Source organism: Aulostomus chinensis, chromosome 2 (assembly GCF_037954235.1).
Source record: "Aulostomus chinensis isolate RoL2024-O1b breed Wild chromosome 2, RoL_Achi_v1.0, whole genome shotgun sequence".
NCBI classification, from domain to species: Eukaryota; Metazoa; Chordata; class Actinopteri; order Syngnathiformes; family Aulostomidae; genus Aulostomus; species Aulostomus chinensis.
This window is the reverse complement of record NC_141321.1, coordinates 25964437-25983367: the sequence shown is the minus strand read 5'-3', so window position 1 is coordinate 25983367 and position 18931 is coordinate 25964437. Positions and strand designations below refer to the sequence as shown.

At 42.3% G+C, this 18931-nt stretch overlaps 2 protein-coding genes across 9 annotated transcripts; both read left to right on the top strand.

Annotated features, from left to right (window-relative positions):
• Positions 1-844: 844 nt before the first annotated feature.
• On the top strand, positions 845-10784 carry LOC147269593 (tropomyosin alpha-1 chain-like). 8 transcript variants are annotated; one of them, XM_086187554.1, is made up of 10 exons: positions 857-1135; positions 1483-1608; positions 3727-3860; positions 4566-4683; positions 4841-4911; positions 5060-5135; positions 5221-5283; positions 5430-5499; positions 6105-6183; positions 6569-6713. In XM_086187554.1, exons 1-10 carry the CDS (start codon positions 1022-1024, stop codon positions 6570-6572), a joined length of 855 nt encoding a protein of 284 aa, XP_086043680.1. In that variant the 5' UTR covers positions 857-1021; the 3' UTR covers positions 6573-6713. The 8 variants fall into 8 exon arrangements, with proteins under 8 accessions (XP_086043648.1, XP_086043680.1, XP_086043672.1 ...); XM_086187522.1 differs by lacking the exon at positions 6105-6183 and having other exon boundaries at positions 845-1135; positions 6569-8314; XM_086187546.1 differs by lacking the exon at positions 6569-6713 and having other exon boundaries at positions 6105-6187.
• Positions 10785-11117: 333 nt separating this feature from the next.
• On the top strand, positions 11118-18220 carry fbxo22 (F-box protein 22). The gene is made up of 7 exons (XM_086195278.1): positions 11118-11492; positions 11734-11866; positions 12403-12490; positions 13294-13386; positions 15535-15687; positions 16094-16259; positions 16415-18220. Exons 1-7 carry the CDS (start codon positions 11362-11364, stop codon positions 16806-16808), a joined length of 1158 nt encoding a protein of 385 aa, XP_086051404.1. The 5' UTR covers positions 11118-11361; the 3' UTR covers positions 16809-18220.
• Positions 18221-18931: the final 711 nt, after the last annotated feature.

Here is an 18931-nt window from a genome sequence, read left to right as displayed (position 1 = left end):
GCTGTGTGTGACAGCTGCGGCTGTGCCAGGGGCTCTGCGAACTATCAGTGTGGCTCACTGAGGGGGCTGTTGAAATGCCAGAACCACTATATCTTCTCCTTTGCGCACCACTACATCCACGGTGGCCCGTTTGAGATATAACCCTCAGGCATGTATTAGCCTGGAGAGGAGTTGGACAAGCTCAGTGATACCTCTACGGACAGCTATCTGATTGCTGCTCGGATGTTGAACTATGCTGCGAGTAAGCTGCTGAAATGATCCCCGGGAAAATAAACAAGGCCCCCCCCCCCCCCAGCTAATGTGACACCCATCATAGGGAGAGGAACTTTCACAGGGGCTTATTCAATCAGATATATTTGCTTTGTATAAATAGCAGGGGTGCATGGAGAGCTATAATAATGAATTCTTGATCTCTGCTGACATATCTTTGGATGAACATGAATATAATAATAAATACTCTAGCATTCTTGAGGAAAAGACTCATTAATCTTTAAGTCAAATTTTTCCTTTGCTACATGTAAGAAGCAAACAAAAAAGTGATATTTTCCGTCCCAGCGTGCAGTTGTGTGTCCTTTCAGAGTGATAATTGGGTCATTATTATTGCCAGCTTGTAGAATGACACCCCTTAGAGAGGCTACTACCTCTTTGAGTATTGACACCCTACTTCCTGCAAGGAACTTGGAGGGTGTTAGAAATAGGAGTGGACGTTTTGGTGTGAGGGGCAGTACCTTCCTGACGTCTATTCCCCATGTATAGTCAAACAAGTGGTCAAATGTCTTGGATGAGCGAATCAGTGAAGACTTTCGCAAAAAAGAGGGGTCCCGTGTTGGCAAGCAGCTGCAGTTGTTTCCAAAAAAGTATTGGGTATCCAGTAACTGCCCGGCTAAAATACATATTTGACCCACAACACACTAAGCGAGCTCGCACTCCAGCTTGGCGTTCAGTGTGGTTCAGACGCTCCAGTCCTTAACAGCGTGTTGTTTTTGTGGTTTTGGGCGGAAACCCTCGATACTAAGCAGCCATGGATGCCATCAAGAAGAAGATGCAGATGCTCAAGCTCGACAAGGAGAATGCCTTGGACAGAGCTGAGCAGGCAGAGTCAGATAAGAAGGCAGCCGAGGACAGGAGCAAACAGGTCGGCATTCAGTGTCGCTTTTACGCACCGTTGCCAATGGCAAGCTGTTGCATATCCTCTCAAAGAGGATACGCTGTCGTGGAATCTAAATAGATTATACAGATTATAATATATTTAGTTTTAGCGTATTTGGACTTCATAGCAAAGGAAACAAATACCATTCTTTTCCATTTGATTCAGCACGAGTGCTTGATAAAATAATTGTAAAGACTAACTGGTTGATGCCCTTTTTAACATAGCACAACCATAAATTAGCTGTATTTGCACTCTTGATTTGTAGCTGACTGTGAGAGAATGACAAGAGTGTCTTAAACAAGAGTTGAACTCCTTGCTTCTCTGTCTTCCAGCTGGAGGATGACCTGGTGGCACTGCAGAAGAAGCTGAAGGCAACTGAGGATGAGTTGGACAAGTACTCTGAAGCCCTGAAGGATGCCCAGGAGAAACTGGAGCTGGCTGAGAAGAAAGCCACAGATGTGAGTTTGGGCTGACAGTACCAAAAGCTGCAAAGGCCACCCACTGGTCGCACCCACTGGTAGCACCCACTGCCTAATTGTATGACCTTGAACCACCACTGTAGTCCCCTCAGGAGAGCAAGACAAATTTGCTCTAATGATTTTGTTATGTAATAATCAATTAGAGGAGGTCAGTGGGATGTATTGATGAATATGCAGGAAGTTAAATTTAGCTCATGTTCTGTATATGGTAAGGTCACAGCTCACTGGCTTACCAGTGCATTCCACAGCCATTTGGATGAAACTGAAGGACAGTGTAGGGTTTCACTCTGGCATTTTACATGCATATTTGGTCTGTAAAATTCTTGACACATTTGTGTTTGTGCTGGCTCCAGTTAGCAATCAACTAATAACCCTAATTGAAGATGTCACAGCCAGCAATGACATAACAACAAAGCTAAATTGGTAAGAAACAATCACCCCCTTTGCTATTTGTACTCTGTGTGGGATCCATGACCTTTATCAGCAATTTGTTACTCTCTTACTTGCAGTTTTATATTTATAGATTCACTCTTGAGTAATGTTCCCTCAGAGTAACATTTGTAACCTCAAAAGTACGTTATTGGTCTTCAAGAGGCCAGAAGTACACCAGTTTTCCTAAACAAACAGAACAAAGTCATCTGAAGGGTAGACATATGTAAAAGGGTCCCTCACCCCCCCCCCCACCTTTATTCTGAGTGTGTATAGAATAGAAAAATACACTCTTTATGCATCACATACAAATATCAGGTTATTACATATATTCAGAAAGAAGTGGAAATCAGGGTATAATTAGTTCACATTAAATTCATGCAAACAAAAAAATAAGCATAATGGGTTAGATGTTAAAAGTGCATTAGATAAAGCTTTTATAATAATAATAATAATAATAATAATAATAATAATAATAATAATAATAATAATAATAATAATGTTCTTCTGATTTAAATTAGTACAAAAAATGCGGGTTTAATGTGGCTCCATTGTTTACATTGCTGAATCAGTGTCTGATGCTTGGGTCAGCTCAATTTACCAGTAGGGGATGCACTTGAATTGCAGTAACTCATGACTTAGTAGATATACATTTTGATAAGATATACAAAAATAAGACTGAATTTATTTTAATCAATCCAAGAAATCTATACTTTTATTAAAACAAATAAAATAAAAATAAATCACTTGAAACGTTTACAAATTTGCGTACAAAAGGAGTAACTTCCGGGTTTGGTGGCACGTCCCAATCCTCATCAGCGGTTGATTAAAGTGCGGTGGGGGTAGGGATCAAACGCGCCGCATCTCCAAGTGTGTGTCTGCGCCGAGGCGACCCACACTGTGCTGGGGGAAAACTAGCTTAGCTGGGAGAAATTGTGGAAAAATGGCCGGTGGGAGCTCTCTGGAAGCTGTGAAGAAGAAAATCAAGTCGTTGCAGGAGCAGGCGGATGCGGCGGAGGAACGGGCTGCGTTACTACAGCGGGAGTTGAACCTGGAGAGGAGTGCAAGGGAAGCAGTAAGCCGCTGCTAATGATTTAAGGCAATTAGCGTTTAAGGCTGCCGACGGCATTAAGCGTAAATCTGGTCAAAAAGCGTGGCTGCTAGGCCCAGACAGTGGCGGTTTATGCTTAAATACAGGCATGTGTCGCGTCGCTGTGCTTGAAATTAGCCGTCAATAAACAGCTCTGTAGGCTAGCTGTGCTGCAGCACTACAGGTCCTCGGAGGTAAAACCAGCTCCTGGACCAGCTGCACCTCTAAAATATCCTAATACAACATGTTTCTGTCGCTAATTTGTTTGGGCAAGGCAACTAAATCACTGTGAGGCAGTAAATGGCAGGCTTGACTTAATGCGAGTTCTCATAAATATTCAGCAGGCTCCTTTTTAATGCAATACTCTCTTTACATTTTAAAAATTGTGTTAAAAGAAAATAACTTCCATCCGCAGCTACAGTGTAAAACGCACACATGCACCCCCCCAACATCCCTCTCTCCGCCCTGCTCCTGACCCAGCCCAAGATGGCTGGAGGATGTTGTAACCGGCAAAGCCACTTGTATGCAATGTTAGATGAGACAAATCAACTTGACTGATTATTTTTATGTCCCACCAGGCTGAGGGGGATGTCGCTTCCCTGAACAGACGTATCCAGCTGGTTGAGGAGGAGTTGGACCGTGCCCAGGAGCGTCTGGCCACAGCTCTGACCAAGCTGGAGGAGGCAGAGAAGGCTGCTGATGAGAGTGAGAGGTGGGTGCCCCCCCCCCTTTGAAAACATGCACCACTTGTTCAGAGCAGATTGTGCACAGAGCACAAGTGTGAATAACGCAGAGGAGTAAGGCAGGGTTAGGATGGCGTGTTCGAATTTTTAAGTTAACACTGAAGGACCCTGAATCAGGGGCCCTCTGAGATGCGTTGTGAGCAAGTCATGCTGGGGCCAAATGCCCTCTCAGCCAAATGTTGCAAATAAAGTTGCATCACATTTTTGGTGGACTGTACCACTCCTGTGCTTTATAATGAAAGGTTGCTCATTGTAGTGGCTGCTGGAGTACCACTCCCAACATTCACCTCAGTGCTGCCTCTAGTGGCTGAAAGGTGTTTTACAACAGTTTTGTGAAGAGTCTCTTAAAGATGTTTGACTCCAAATTCATCATGCACCCAATCATGCGCTACACACAATTATATGTTTGGCTTGTGTATGTGAGGGACCAGATATTTCTTCCAAAGAATACAACTTTTTTGGAAAATGAGTTTAGTTTCAGTCTGCTTGACCAGTACTAGAACCCACACAGTTTCTGGTAAATGTTCTTAAGCTGCCAAAGTGGTCCTTTCTATTATAGAAAATACACAAATCCCTCATACAACAGTGAATGATTGTACTGCTGCTAAGCATATGACTTCCTGTTAGGCTCATCATCCCTTTGACTTAATTAAGTCATGTTTCACCCCCCTCAGAGGCATGAAGGTTATTGAGAACAGGGCAATGAAGGATGAGGAGAAGATGGAGCTGCAGGAGATCCAGCTGAAGGAAGCCAAACACATTGCTGAGGAGGCTGACCGCAAATACGAGGAGGCAAGTTTCCCAGCTGTTCGCGGCACTAATTTTCTCCAGTCTCTTTCTTTATGACAGCTGACAGCAGTGATCGCTGTCTGTCCGGTGTCCAACATACCAGCTCCATTCAGTCAATTCATGTATTGAAGTAATGGATAGTGTGTGGATTTGACTTCAGGTGGCCCGTAAGCTGGTGATCATTGAGAGTGATTTGGAACGTACAGAGGAGCGTGCTGAGCTGTCTGAGAGGTATGAACTTCCTTCCGTTTCCCTGACATCAGCTATACTGACTCACAACTTTAAATGGCAACATGCTTACGTAGTTTTCACCGATATGATTGCACATCAGTTGATAACAATGTGCCCTCTTCATGCTTCTACAACTGTAAAACATTAGCAAATGCTCAGAGCTGGAGGAGGAGCTGAAAACGGTGCAGAACAACCTAAAGTCTCTGGAGGCTCAGGCGGAGAAGGTAACCCTGCCGACAAACACAAATCCTTTGCTCAAGTTTAAATTGTAGTGATGTTTGTCTCACTCCAGCCTTTGTTCAACCACAGTACTCACAGAAGGAGGACAAGTACGAGGAGGAGATCAAGGTTCTTACAGACAAGCTGAAGGAGGTGAGTTGCCTCTAATCCACAGTGCATCAAATCAGGTTATGTTGTGTCAAGGTTTTATATGTGCAGCCCAGGGTGCTTAAAATGTCCCGCAGGGCTGTGACATCGCTGCATTGGTTACTAATGTTTGACTGTGTCCCTGCTCCCAGGCTGAGACCCGTGCTGAGTTTGCCGAGAGATCAGTCGCCAAGCTGGAGAAGACCATTGATGACTTGGAGGGTATGAATCTCTTTAAATTGATTTTTCACATAAATAACCCAGTGTTCACTAAATGTCACGGTGAGTGTTGCCTCATCGCAACTGTGGGTTTCAAAGCGATTCATTGTTCAAGCATTCCACTCAGAAAAGTAATCATTGAGTTTTCTTGCAATCTTGGTTAATGTTGTTTTTAAATGAGCAACTGCCAGTGTTGGTTGATTTATCTGGACAATAAGGTGTTCAGCAGTCCCCAGGACAAACGTCGACACTCCCTTTATTTCACTGGGGGTAAAACTGAAGCAGTGATCTGCAGAGGCCGGCGTGATATCATTCATGTTGGCAGCAACATTTCTCACCACATTGCTGCTTGGCATTCTAGTGAGCTGTTTAAGGCCAGCTAGGCTGTAGCAGTCGGCAGGGTCATGGAACATGTGAGGCTGTGTCTCAGTGACTCCTCAGGAATCTAACACAGCATCAGCAGCTGTTACATGTGCCCTTCCTTCCTAATTCTGTCCTGCTTCTTCTCAGTTTCTTCATTTGTCTTTTCCATTTTTACCTCTGACACGTTTTCTTTTGTCTCCTTTGGAATCCTTCACTGCCACTTGATAATAATTGCCACACAATAGATGAGCTGTATGCCCAGAAACTGAAGTACAAGGCCATCAGCGAGGAGCTGGACCACGCCCTCAACGACATGACTTCCATGTAATTGACCACATGCTTGTGTTTGCTCTGTGGCTTTGACGCTTTTAACGCCCTTCACCACTCTAACATAGCATAGCTCCCTCTGGTGGCATGTTTGAGTCCTGTTGCAGTTTTTAAAAACATGCCTTTCTAACATTTATTTATGTGCCTTGAAGGTGTTTTCAACTGGATTCGTAGGCTAGATTTCTCAAACCTCTTGGTGTGCGTAACTACTAACAGCAGTTCCTCTTGATAGCTTCTCCCTCCTCAGCCATATCTCATCAGTGTTATTTTATTATTTCTGCATCCCTCCCTCATTTGTTCTGCATGTCATTTATCTTCCATTCTTACTTTCATCTGTCCAACGCTTTTTTGTTTTTTTCCCCCCTTTTTTTTATCTCAACAGCTAAATTTTTACATCATCACCTCAGAAGCCACCTGCTGGTTGAGCGCCATCATCTTTCGCCGGTGCGGCATTGCCCAAATTTCTTTCTCTGCATTTCTTTACTGTCTTCTCTTTTCTGTACCTTGGGTTGTTGCTGCCACCATCCCTTTGTTCACCTCTCAGACAGACCTTTGAGCCATATTGCTTTCTGTAAAATAAACATTCTTCCATCTATGTCAGTCCCTCCCCTTTTCTCCTGCTATCTTCATTTCCATTTGTCCATCTTTTTTTTGATTTTTGTCATATGTTTTAATTTATTTTGTCGAGTAGCTTTTGAATAAACTGAAGCTCCTCTCCCATTCACTGTTCCCTTTTCTGTGTGGGAGGACCCTCACTTGAAATACTTACTACATGAAACACACGCTTTTTCTCAGTTTTCATCTGAATTTGAAGATCAGTGGAAACCATCATTCAATGCAGGTGCTTTGATAGTTTATCCAGGCTTTTGTGTTGCTGCTGCTGCTCAGGAGATTTGAGCTTTAATTGTACTGAAGGAAACAACAGAAAAGTGATGGATGAGGTCTTTGGCCCCCTTCAAACTTATTAGCTTGAGTCCCCGGGATTCTGAATGTGAACGTATTCACCAGCAACTTGTAGGCTGCTTTCATGTTCTTGTGGTCTCCGGAGTAGAGCTGCAATGAGTGATCTGCGGATTAATTTCACGATTCATCGATGAGTCATTTAGTCCAGGGGTTTCTAGTCTGAGATGGTGGGCCTACACTTGGAAAAAATCCTGGAGTAAAGCATCCCTCTTACCTCTCCTTACATTGCACAGTTTGATCTCTTAATGCCTGTTCAGCCAAGCTAGGTTAATATTGCCATCAGAGCACAACATTTACACCAGCCACCAGCCAAATTCAGGGTAAAATAAAAAACAATAAGAATCTCTATTTTGAGTGGCTGGTAAAATTTGAATTTTCACTTGCCTTTTCCCAGTGGACAAAAATTGACTTTACGTAAAACAGCAGTCAGGGTGAGAAATCAAAGTATATTAAATTCATGAAAATGGTCGTCCTGAGTCATTGATTAGTTTTAGACTCTTTGGAAGTCTCAAACAGTCATTGTCCCTAAACTTTGACATCTCTAAACAATATATCGCACCAAAGCGCATTATATGAGGCTGTTCTACATAATGTCCTTTTGATAACTGCGAATCCTCCTTGTACACCTCCCCGTTCAGTCTGAAGACCCCCTGAGGACACTTGGGTATTTTTCGCTCTGGTTTAGTCAATCTATCAAGAAATTTTGGAGCAAAGCTCATTAGTATTTCCCAGGGCCTGAGATGACACATTCCATAATGCTGCTTTAGACTCAAAAAACCCAAAGAGTCTTCATTTCTTTTCACAAAGGCCAAATAAAGCAGCAAACTCTGACATTTTAAGAGTCTGGAACCAACAAAGTTGTGCTTAAAAAAAGATGGAATCTGTCAAATGACTATTCATTTGCTGTGACTCTACTGTGGAGAAAAACAATACAGTAAAAAAAAAAATAACCTAGTGAAAATGCAGTTTTCCACACCAATAAAGCCAGTGATGACTGGTGATAGCGGGGCAGCTCACCAGGACAGAAAGTAAAGGGGACAGATCTGAGTCTGAATGAGTGAGTTCATGAGTACAAAAGGAGCCTTGTTGCCTCGATGCTGCAGCAGCTCTTTGTCTCCTGTACTAACATGCCTTCTGTCTCTTTCCCTTTTCTCTTACCTGCTTTCTGAATGTCAAGACCATCTATACAAGCAGCTTGAGAAAAACCGTCTGCTCACCAATGAACTGAGAGTAGCCTTAAACGAGGCGTGAAGGGGAATCTCGTATGCTTCCATTCTCCTGAAACGCAAACATCCGGACATATTGTCTAATGCTGTGATATAAGTACAGTCAACTGTCTGACACCAGTTAATGCAGATTTTCAACATTATGCATGCTCAAAGTACAGTTCCAGATAAAGGTCAGGCAGCCTGAGGTTTTTTCAAAAGTAATCAAATGCATTTTTTTTCCCAGTTATTGTCAGGGCTGTAATGCATCTTTTTTTTTCCCAACTTTGCACACTGCTTATGGAGTGAAAGCTGCTAAGGGCTCTTGTGGCCCCCAGCTGGAGAAGGATTCATCGATGCTTCCAGCCTGATTCTTTTAGAAACTCCCACTGATCATCTTTGAATAGGCTAATCACGAACGAGAAAATGCTTCCAGCAGAAATAAGCAACTGTAAATTGAGATGTTGTGTATTCAGCTGTTGGGGAATTGCGAGAAGTTTTGCTATTTATCATAATTTACACCAGTGTCTTGGCCATTTTTCCCTAAATTGACTCATTTTTTTTTTATGGTGATATTTCAAAGGAAACGTGAGTAGGCTCCACACCTGATCTTATACCCCCCAGCACAGCCTAAAGCTATGTTCACACTGCATGCTTTGGAATTACTTGGATTTTTTTTTTTTAATCCTATCCTAACTGGCTATTAGCATTTTATTGTTCAAATATGACCCAATGCAGATGGACATTAACAATGTCACTCAAAGCACGAACATGGAAGAAACTGAAGTGGGGCGGTATTAGCTTGCATGCAGTGGAAGTCAGCCAATTTGTGATGAGATAATGAGGACGAGATCAAAAATATTTAATCGTGACTTTTTGTGGAGCAGTGGCTGCCACTTCTGTACGTGTGTGTGTGTGTGTGTGTGTGTGTGTGTGTGTGTGTGCGTGCGCAGAGAATGGAGCAGCAGTGACAAGATCATGACATTTCAGTGTCCCTCCACTGAAAGCCTTAGTCACAGCTATCAATGACTGCGCCAGTGCAGTGTTGAGGCTGTCGCTCTGGAGGGATGTCAAAGTCACACAAATTCCAATTTGACTGAGGTTGCATGACGAAGTCTGATATGTCTGATTTAGGATAGCATGTAAAAATGGGCCACATCTGATTGGAGAAGTTCAGATTCCTTATGATCTGTTCCGTTTTAGTGTCATGGGAGGGGAAAAAAAAAGATCCGAAGATAAAAATGTAATTTTGGCCCCATTTGCCTGCAGTGTGAACATAGCCTTACACAATGGGCAAGATGCAACACTGAACCTGCTAGATTCACTTGAGTGTAACTCCAGTTGGAACTGGTGTTCAACAGCAAATTGTGGACCTCCTCCTCATGAAAGGCTTCCGTGATCCCCATCTTGACTAGGATCATCTGATGTGACATCGTAGGTTGCTGCTACCAGTTTAGCTCTAAATCATGCAACCTCTCCTTGTTCTGTTTGGTCCTGAACCCAGCTCATGGAGCCGTGACTACAGCTCTGTCTTTAGCTGGATGGTTTCAAAGGTTTTAATATCAAAATAGAACTTAAATATATGAAATCAGCTTAGAGGCTATCAGAGTTGAGGATATGTAAGTACTTGTGTTGACACAAGTGTAGAGGGAAAACTTTCTCACACAAGGTTCGTAACAATATTTAGCATGTCTAATACTGTTTGTTATCCTGGACTTTGTTCTTATCTTGTACATCTTTGCACAGTTTGTTGAAAAATTTGTAACCAGTGCGATGCTATGTTAACAGATAAACTCACTCGTGCTAAAGAAGAGAACCTGAGCGTAAAGCAGATGCTGGATCAAACTCTTATGGAGATGTGTAACATTTGACTCAGCTGTGTCCCCTGTCCCCCCCATTGCCTGGTCTGCTCTGATATGACTGGACCCCCCTTCCAGCGCACGGCTGCTACAGATCATTTGATCTGTCTCCTGAAGAAACAAGGTAGCACAAACTGTTTTGGTGAGCTACTAAAACTACACTCAACACTGTAAGTTAAAGGCAGCAAAATTCACTGTTATGTCTTTAATAAGCTTATTTGTATATGTTGGGAGAATTTGCACTTTTGTGGGGAAAATACTGCACATAACCATCATGAGCAAAGCCATAATTAGGCCAAGGTTATGAAGGGACTTTTATTATGTGTACTTTTGTAAAGTGGCTTGCTTGTTGTCCTGATATGTAAACTTATTCAGTGTCAGTGTTCATTTACAGATCAGCAAGGAAGTAATTCTAGCACATTTGCTTGAATGTATTGTGACAGCAAAGTGGAAGAAATGTTTGCACATTGTACTCGTTATTAAGCTGTTTTTTCCCTGGAAATGTGTTTGATTTTGTCTCTCATTTTATCTCGGAAATGTAAAGATCATGAATAAATGGTTGAATCAATTACAATTTACTCAACATTTTTATTTGAAAGGTTTTTCTTACGCTTGTAGAAAGATGATTTACAAAAATGGTTCTGATTATACATTCACCATTCATTGTATACATTAAAGTGTTCAAGTTGAATTTACAGGCAAGAAGTTTGTATTTAACTTTAGAGACAAATGCTCGAGAACAATTGGATGCAACAAATGATTCAGTGTGTGTGTGTGTGTGTGTGTAATATACACACTGTGGTTTCAATATTATTCAAATACAATCTGTGGAAGAAGGAATTGGTCATCCAGATGAAAAGCAAAGATAGGATTGATCTAAATTTATAATTTCCCATTTTATTGGCCTACGTGAAACGGATAGATTTTGTTTACTTTTCCGATTATAAATCTTCACGGTCATTGATAGAAAACGAGCTCTGTAGAAATGATGATTTGGTGTAAACAATCTTCCGGTCAAAGGCCTTCAACCCCTCTGTCGTATCTCCTCCTGACCACAAGGGGGCGGTGTGAAAACTCTCCGGCAGCGGTGGGGAAACAGGTGAAAGTTCGTAGCTGTGCATTCTAACTCGAGGTTAACGACTTGAAACATGGGTGAAAATCAAGACTTTTCCGTTTCTTTACCAGACAGCAAAGCTGCTTACGTACTAAGCAATGTTGCAGAAGTGGTAGAGCGGATTCTTACTTTCGTACCGACAAAATCACTTCTACGGATCGCAAGGTAACGTAAAGCGAAGGGAACATGTTTGTATGCTAAGTAGTTAGCTCGGCTAATGGCTGTCGATAGAAATTAAACTGCTTATAAGAAAATCAGAAGCGTTGGTACCAGCTGGAATTTTTCATGAATGTACTTAATTACTTGACTTTACAATCTCTCGGTCGTGTTTTGTGATGGCAGCGCACGCTGAGTGAGTTAGCTGTTTCACAAGTTAAGCTGAGTGTGTGGGGTTGTGTGTCGTCAGTGTGTGCCGGCTGTGGAGGAACTGTGCCCGCAGAGTGTTGAGGATCCAGCAGCAGGTGGCCTGGGTGTCCGCCTGTGGACCGTCCAGCGCGGACGTGCATTCCCTCTGCAACATCCTAGAGGACGAAGTGGAGGTGAGTTAGCTACTTGAATAATGAGCGTAAAAGGTATGAGTGGCGGACAGATGAACTGCAAGTAAACTTTGTGTAGGAGGACCATGTCTATTTAGTGTCCGTTGAAGAAGGGTAAGTAGAGCACAATGAAGCCCTTTACTCATTGCAGTAAAGCAGAACGAGTTGTCTCACCTGTACCCACAGCTAAGTATGATTAACAGCATTCTGGGGTGGATGCCTTTGGCACATTTTTTCAGAAAGTGGAAATGAAAGTGTTTGAAAAATAATTAAATAAATAGATCAAATAAAAGTGAAACTTTTGGCTTCATTTGAACACTGCTCATCTCAATTTGTAAAAAAGAAAAAAAGAAAATGGTACTATAGATTTACTGATTATTTACCCAGCAGCCTCCATATCTTCTGAAAGGAGAAAAAGTGGAGAAGTGAAAATCTGTGATATTCTGACAAACCTGACACATGCAGTGTGGTATAATATTGTGCAAGTCAAGCTGCTCACATGACAGTTGTACTGATATTTGCCATTTCTTCATCTACAGAAAGTGTTTCTCCTGCCGAAAACAGTTCTAGCAATGGTCAACTGCGAAACCTTCTATGGTCCATGTTATTTGTACACACAGAATAAAGGTTTGTATTCAAAATACTATTATTATTCTAACCCAACACTGGTGGTGAATGATAAATGCACATCCACGTCTTACATGTTGTTTTATATAGTTCTGATAGTAGAGTGGTGTCCTCCTATATTAGCTAAAGAGAGGAGGGTGAGTTTTAAAGGAATTGATATAATACTAATATTTAGGTCATTTTACTGACTGCATACCTTTATCATCAGGGTTAGAAAACTACTTTTCTTCTCTATTCAACGGATCTGCCTAAAACTTTAAAGGCGTCCCCCTCATCTTTGGCACATGCTGCAGACCTCCTCTAAGATTTGCGGAGACCAGTTTGGCAGTTTTTACGTAAAGTTGTTGACTGATTTATAGCTGAACAAACAAATCTGAGCGCAAACATAACTCTCGGGGGAGGGCAGCCTCTTGTAATTGTCCTAGCAACTCATGTGACAATATTTTGTAAAAAATTAAAGCAATAAACTTTTGCAAAATTGGCATATATTTATTTCAGTTTTAAGTAACAATACAATAGGTTGATAGATGGCAATATAACTGTCTCTGTGAACAACATATTCCTGAATGAAGACCTGAATCTGAATTTATAGTTGCTCAGACATGAATTGCTTGTTTCTAGTGAAGAGTAATGTGAGCTTAGCCAGCTGTCTGTCTGTCTTGGTTTCAGCTTGTGTCCAAAGTCCCTCTTTCACTGGTGTTTGTGCATGTTTCCGATGGAAATTTCTCAGACTGTGAAGTATTTTTTAACATCAGCAGTAACCTTCCTCCATTAAAGTGTTTTCTCCCTCCCAAAATTTGAAGCTAAGAAGAGTCGTCACAGTCCAGACACAGAACTGAACCAGTTCTTCCCCAAGGGTTGTGACATCATGGGCATTGCTACACCAGGCATAGTCTGTAAGTGTTCTTCTATGTCACACACTCTGATTTATACATCAGAAGAAATCTTCACGTCATTGCAGATATGATAATTGATATAATGATTATACAAATATTTCCTTATAGAGTCTCAAAGCCAACTGTGATGGAACTGTTTCCTTAAAATATAAAAGTCAAATAGAGAGAAGAAAAGCGACATGTAACCAGGCGACGTGAACACATTATCAAAAGGAAAAGTTCACTTTTCAGCAGACGGGGCTTCGTATTTATCGCATTATGCTGCCTAGTTGGAAGGCAGCTGTGGTGGCTGGCAACTCCCTGCTCCCACATCTGATAGATGGCCAAGTCTGCCTGCTGCTGGGCTCCCCATTTCTCTGTATAATCACAACCCTCCAGAGAAGTGACTCTCCATCAGCCATGTTCTCGCTGCTCAAGATGATGGCTTATCAGGCTCCCGTCATCTATCAGGTCTAATGGCACACCAGGCTGTTTGTGATCACGCTCATTTTGTGATGTTGCAGCTGAGGGTCACTGCAGGGTCACCACACACAGCTTGAATGCGATGCAATGCTTCATTGGAGGAGGTATAGATTTTATAATAGGTTTCTTATTGCTCAACATTTTGCATGTTCGAAGTGGGCTGCATCATATTGAATATTTCCGTGAGGCCTAGTATTTGTACGTAATCTTTTTTTTCACTTAGTTAATAGAAACACATTGGAGGACGAAGATAAAATGGGCAGTGAGGTTCACTGTGATGTACAGTTTCTGTTGCCCAAGAGGAGGAGGAGGAGGAGGAGGAGGAAGCTCAGCAACGTTTTCATCTCAGAGGTGTAGATGCTAGCAGAGGTAAATGAGGCAGGCTGTCCTAAACTCCTGCGTATTACCAGATCGCAGGGCGGTGCATTTAATGCAGAGCTTCATCTATCTTCCTATGTCATAGTCATGTTTTTTTTTTTCCAACTGCATGGTAGATGTGCACCTGTATAACTGAGCCTTTGAGACACTCACGCCACTGGTTAACTAGTGACATCGCACCGTCTTAGTTACATATACCGTTTTATTTTTATGTTTATTAATTCCCAGAGGGTGCACGGTATGACTGAGCCAAACTGTAGCTCAGGGTTAGGAGGAGGAGAACAAAAATACAAAAGGACAAACCAACAATCCAGTGGACAAACTCAAATAGTGTTAGAAGTTATGACAAAGCCAAGTAACGTGAGAAGACAGAGCCCTACTGACTGCTGCACATGCAGTACTGACTTGCTGATAAAGATGAACACAGCTCCGATATGATCTGGACTACCTCTCAAAGCTTGAGTTCCTCCACAAGCTGGAGGTTTTAATGGAAAGCCAGTCAGACTGAAAGTCATGTGCCTCAGCAGACTTGCACTGTGTCCTCTGGTTGATGAGCTCGTGATTCTTGTGCTATTTCGCCCCCCTGTACTTGCCACGCACGGCAAGATTGTTCATAAGTTTGAAAATAAACGGCAGTTAATGATCTCATTATATTACTGATCTGTGTATTATCTGATCATAAACTCAGTGCTTGTTTATATATTCCATGGGTAGTTGACATTGTGTTGTGGTGCAAATATCTATTGAAATGTTCATTCAGTGTTGCTGAGGGTCAGCGTCTGACTACTGTTCCCCTTTGCTAATAAAGTTTTGTGGGATTCAAATAAACAGTCCAACCCAGCAGCAACCAGCACCGCTCTGGACTGATGAATCTAGTGAGCTGCAGTTCCTCTAACAGCCACTAGGTGCTGACTCCTAGAAACTAACACTACCAAGAGCAATGTATGACAGAATAAAAAAAAAACACAGAAGAAGTTACATTCACCCCAGTTGATTTCACTTGTCACCTGTACCCATCCTGGTGGCAGTATCATGAATATATTTTTTAATATAGTATCGCTAGGCTAGACTTAAGTGTCAAGTTCTACAATAGTGATGTCCAGTCTCATTTCCATTGCTGCACTTTCCAACCAATTCATAGTTTTCTCGCCTATGGTCCTTGGATCATATAACTAAAAGGTCTCATTAAGAATCGGCAGTTTTCCATTAAAATGAAAACGGATGTTAGCGTTCAGTACGCATTTGACGCAAAGCGGTTGAAAGCATTAAATGATCTCATAATAATTCGTGATGGTCTTTTCTGTGTAGTGACTCCCAACGGTTCGTGCTCCAAGCCTCCCCAGGAGTACCAGGAGGGGGAGGCGGGCTTTGCAATCATGTTCCCCAGCATGGAAGGAATTAACATCAGGCCCTTCCATTTCTGCAAGAAGTCCATTTCCCCGGCAGCACTGAAAGAAGCAGGTGAGTGAAAGACCACAACAGTTGTTTATTAGTGTAAACAAGGGCTGATGACCTACATTGATGCGTCGACTAAGTAGCAAACCATCACGATGCTTCGATGTGACTCAGAATTATTGCACTGTTTCTGGCTGCCAAATAAAGCCTTGCTTGTGTGCTTGTTTCTGACACACACCTAGCCTAAGCAGCTTTATTCACACTTCAGTGATGACTTAGGTACAGCGTGTGTCAGGAAGTTGTTCACTTCATGGTATTTGGCAGCTACTAATAATTCAGCAGGACTGAATTTAACCGCAGCAAAATTTGAGATGTTGAAAATCATTGGATTGTCCTGTGAAGCACAGTTGCTTTTGTTTTTGTGTATCGTTTGTTATTGCACACAGATTTGTTATTTGTTGTGTCATTACAGGACTAGTTGACAACCCAGAGCTGCGAGTGGTACTGATGTTTGTCTACGAGGCATTCAAACCTGGGGGGGTGCGCTTCCTCAACCAGATCCTGGACCCTCTGGCTAAGAGCAAAGCTCTCATCACAGGGGGGCTGGTAGATAGGGCCTTCTCTCCTTCCAGACACTGGTGCGTGAATGTCAAGCTATTAAACATCTCATCGTGTCCTCTGCTATTCACTTCTGTTTCTCTGTAACTTGTGTCTTATTTGCCAGCTGTGATTATTTTCACACTTTCAGAATTTTACTGTTCACGTTTTCCTTCTCCCATCAATCTTTCTGTAGCTGTAGCCATGGTGCGTACGGCGTGGTGGGCCTGGCCCTGAGTGGTCCAAAGGTGCAGGGAGCCTCTGTGCTCTTGGATCGAGACATCAGCAACCCAAAGGCAGCTGAAGCCACTATCCAGAGGCTAAAGGCAGCTAAAATCCCTGAGAGGAACACCCTTGGCTTCATGTTTGCTTGCGTGGGGAGAGGCAAGAATTACTACAACGACCAGACGAACGTGGAGGCCGATGCCTTTCGCAAGGTGTTCCCGAACACCCCCCTCTTCGGCTTGTTTGGCAATGGTGAAATAGGATGCGATCGAATAGTCAAAGATGACTACACGCTGTGTGAAACTGACACGGACTCTCTGCAGCACGAGTACACGACAGTCATGACCCTGGTCCATTTAGGTTGACTGACTGACCAACAGTAACGGGAACACACAGGTTCTGTTTGGAACGGGAGATGGGATCAAGCTGTGTTACATCATGAGTCAGGCCCTGTTCAAACCTGGAATCACACCCCGTCTCTGGTGACCCGACCACCAGTGACGTGTTTCAGGTGACCGCTTGTGAACAGGGACAAAATTCCACCAAGGTGGATGTTAAAATCGGCCAAATCAAAATCTCACTCTGTGCTCCAATAAATGTACTTTTTTTTTTCTTTTTTTTTTTGGAAAAAGACTAAATGCATTTTTTGTTATCAGCAGGATGCAGCCACACCCCTCCAGGGCCTCGTCTGCTGAGCTCTAATAACAGCACACACACACACACTCTCAGTACAAAGCTCTGAATTTGATCCTTGTTGTGGTTTAATAAACCAGTGTCAGGTAGGTGTGTCCAGACCGACCCCTGGGGAGCTTTGCACTAAGGGCTTGTTTTGACGATTTTGGATGTATTGGAATTATAATTCATGTGAAGTTGGTGTGCAAATGAATAAATACTTCCATGTTCTTACTGCTTACAAGAAGATGGCCTTGGGACGAGTATTAAGGCTAAGTGGAAGGTCACCTCTTCAACTTGTGAACTGGAGCAATTATCTGCACAATGTCTTCAAAGAGCTCCTATTTATTACCAAGCCATGTTTACGTGTTAAAAGAGAAAGAATGTCCTTGTTAATAAACCAGATTCTGAAGTCCAGTTTAACTAGTTGCAAGCTATCTTAGGTACAAGGTACTGACGCTAGTAGAAACTCAAACATTTTGACATAATTCTCATCATATTGACTTCAAAGCATCCCCTATTTCCCCTTGTCCCTAGCACTAATGAGCCTCCCCTACTGACCACCTCTGACACCTGTTCTAGAGCGGTCCACTTGTGACGGGATCACCACAGGTTCACAGTTATTCCAGGTCTGAACAGGGCCTCACTACACTTTGACCATTTCTCCTCCTGAAGGACAGCAGGACAGCTGTCCCTTTAGCCATCCGTCTAATGGCAACATTTGGGAAATTATGTCTGTTGTGTCTCAGTACAGCACAACGGTGAGTTTCATAACGCTGAAGAACTCTCACCTCTTGTACAATACGTGTAGATATTTCCCCAAATTTCTTGAGAACTCAGTGCATATCTTCCTCTCGTACGTCAGCGTCTTGGTCTGTCCGCTTTGCAGGTGACTAAATTATACACACTTGCGTCTCAAGCTATTGTCCCAAGTTTTTTAATTCAGCAGAAGCACTTTTTTTATTCACATTAAGGGGAATGTGTTTTTCTCCTCCACAGAATCGAGGCGATTTTGATTTGAATGCTCTTCCTTCTTATGTAGGTTTTACATGTTTGGTGTTACACTTTTGTCTTAACAACGGAGAAAAGGAAAAAAAAAACAAAACGAAAACCTTGTTAGGCTGCAAATTAATACGCCGCACAAGATGTACAGAGGTTCAAGTGGGCACTTGATAGTGCCTCTTTTATTGCCTGCGTGACACATTTACTCCTTTATACTCCACCACATCTCTGCAGTGTAAAAAAAATTGAAAATAGATCTTAAAGTGGACCGAACAGAAGTCCAGACTGGAAGTTTGTGTGATGAACAGAAACCTCCAGGATTTCCACAGACAGACTTTGGAAACTGTCCCAGGCCGGAAAACTGATGTGTATATATGTATTTCTGGAGGACATTAGATATTAAGGAAGGAGTACTTTGGTAATTGTCAATGGTTCTCTTTGAAATTTGATATAGTCTGAGACTACCTAGTTGCACATTTGAATAAAACTGCAAAATTTGAGTATTTTGACAAATTCTCTTGACTGCTACGCAAATCAAGTCCAGAGTATTTTCTAGATGGCCTTCATTCTTCTCTAGCTTCCTCGCCACAAATATCCTGACGCGATAAAGGTGCAATTCTCAGTGTATGTATGTCGGTCATGTATTTACGGTTAATGCTAAACTAGCTGATAGGCTCAGCTTCTCTGTAAAAGGTGCTGCAATGATTGTTGCAAGACTGATGTGTTCCTTTTTTTTTGTTTTTTTCTTGGAAGTTCCAATATTTACCTACAAGTTTCCCAGAATATCTTCCTCCTTTTTAATCATAATACACTT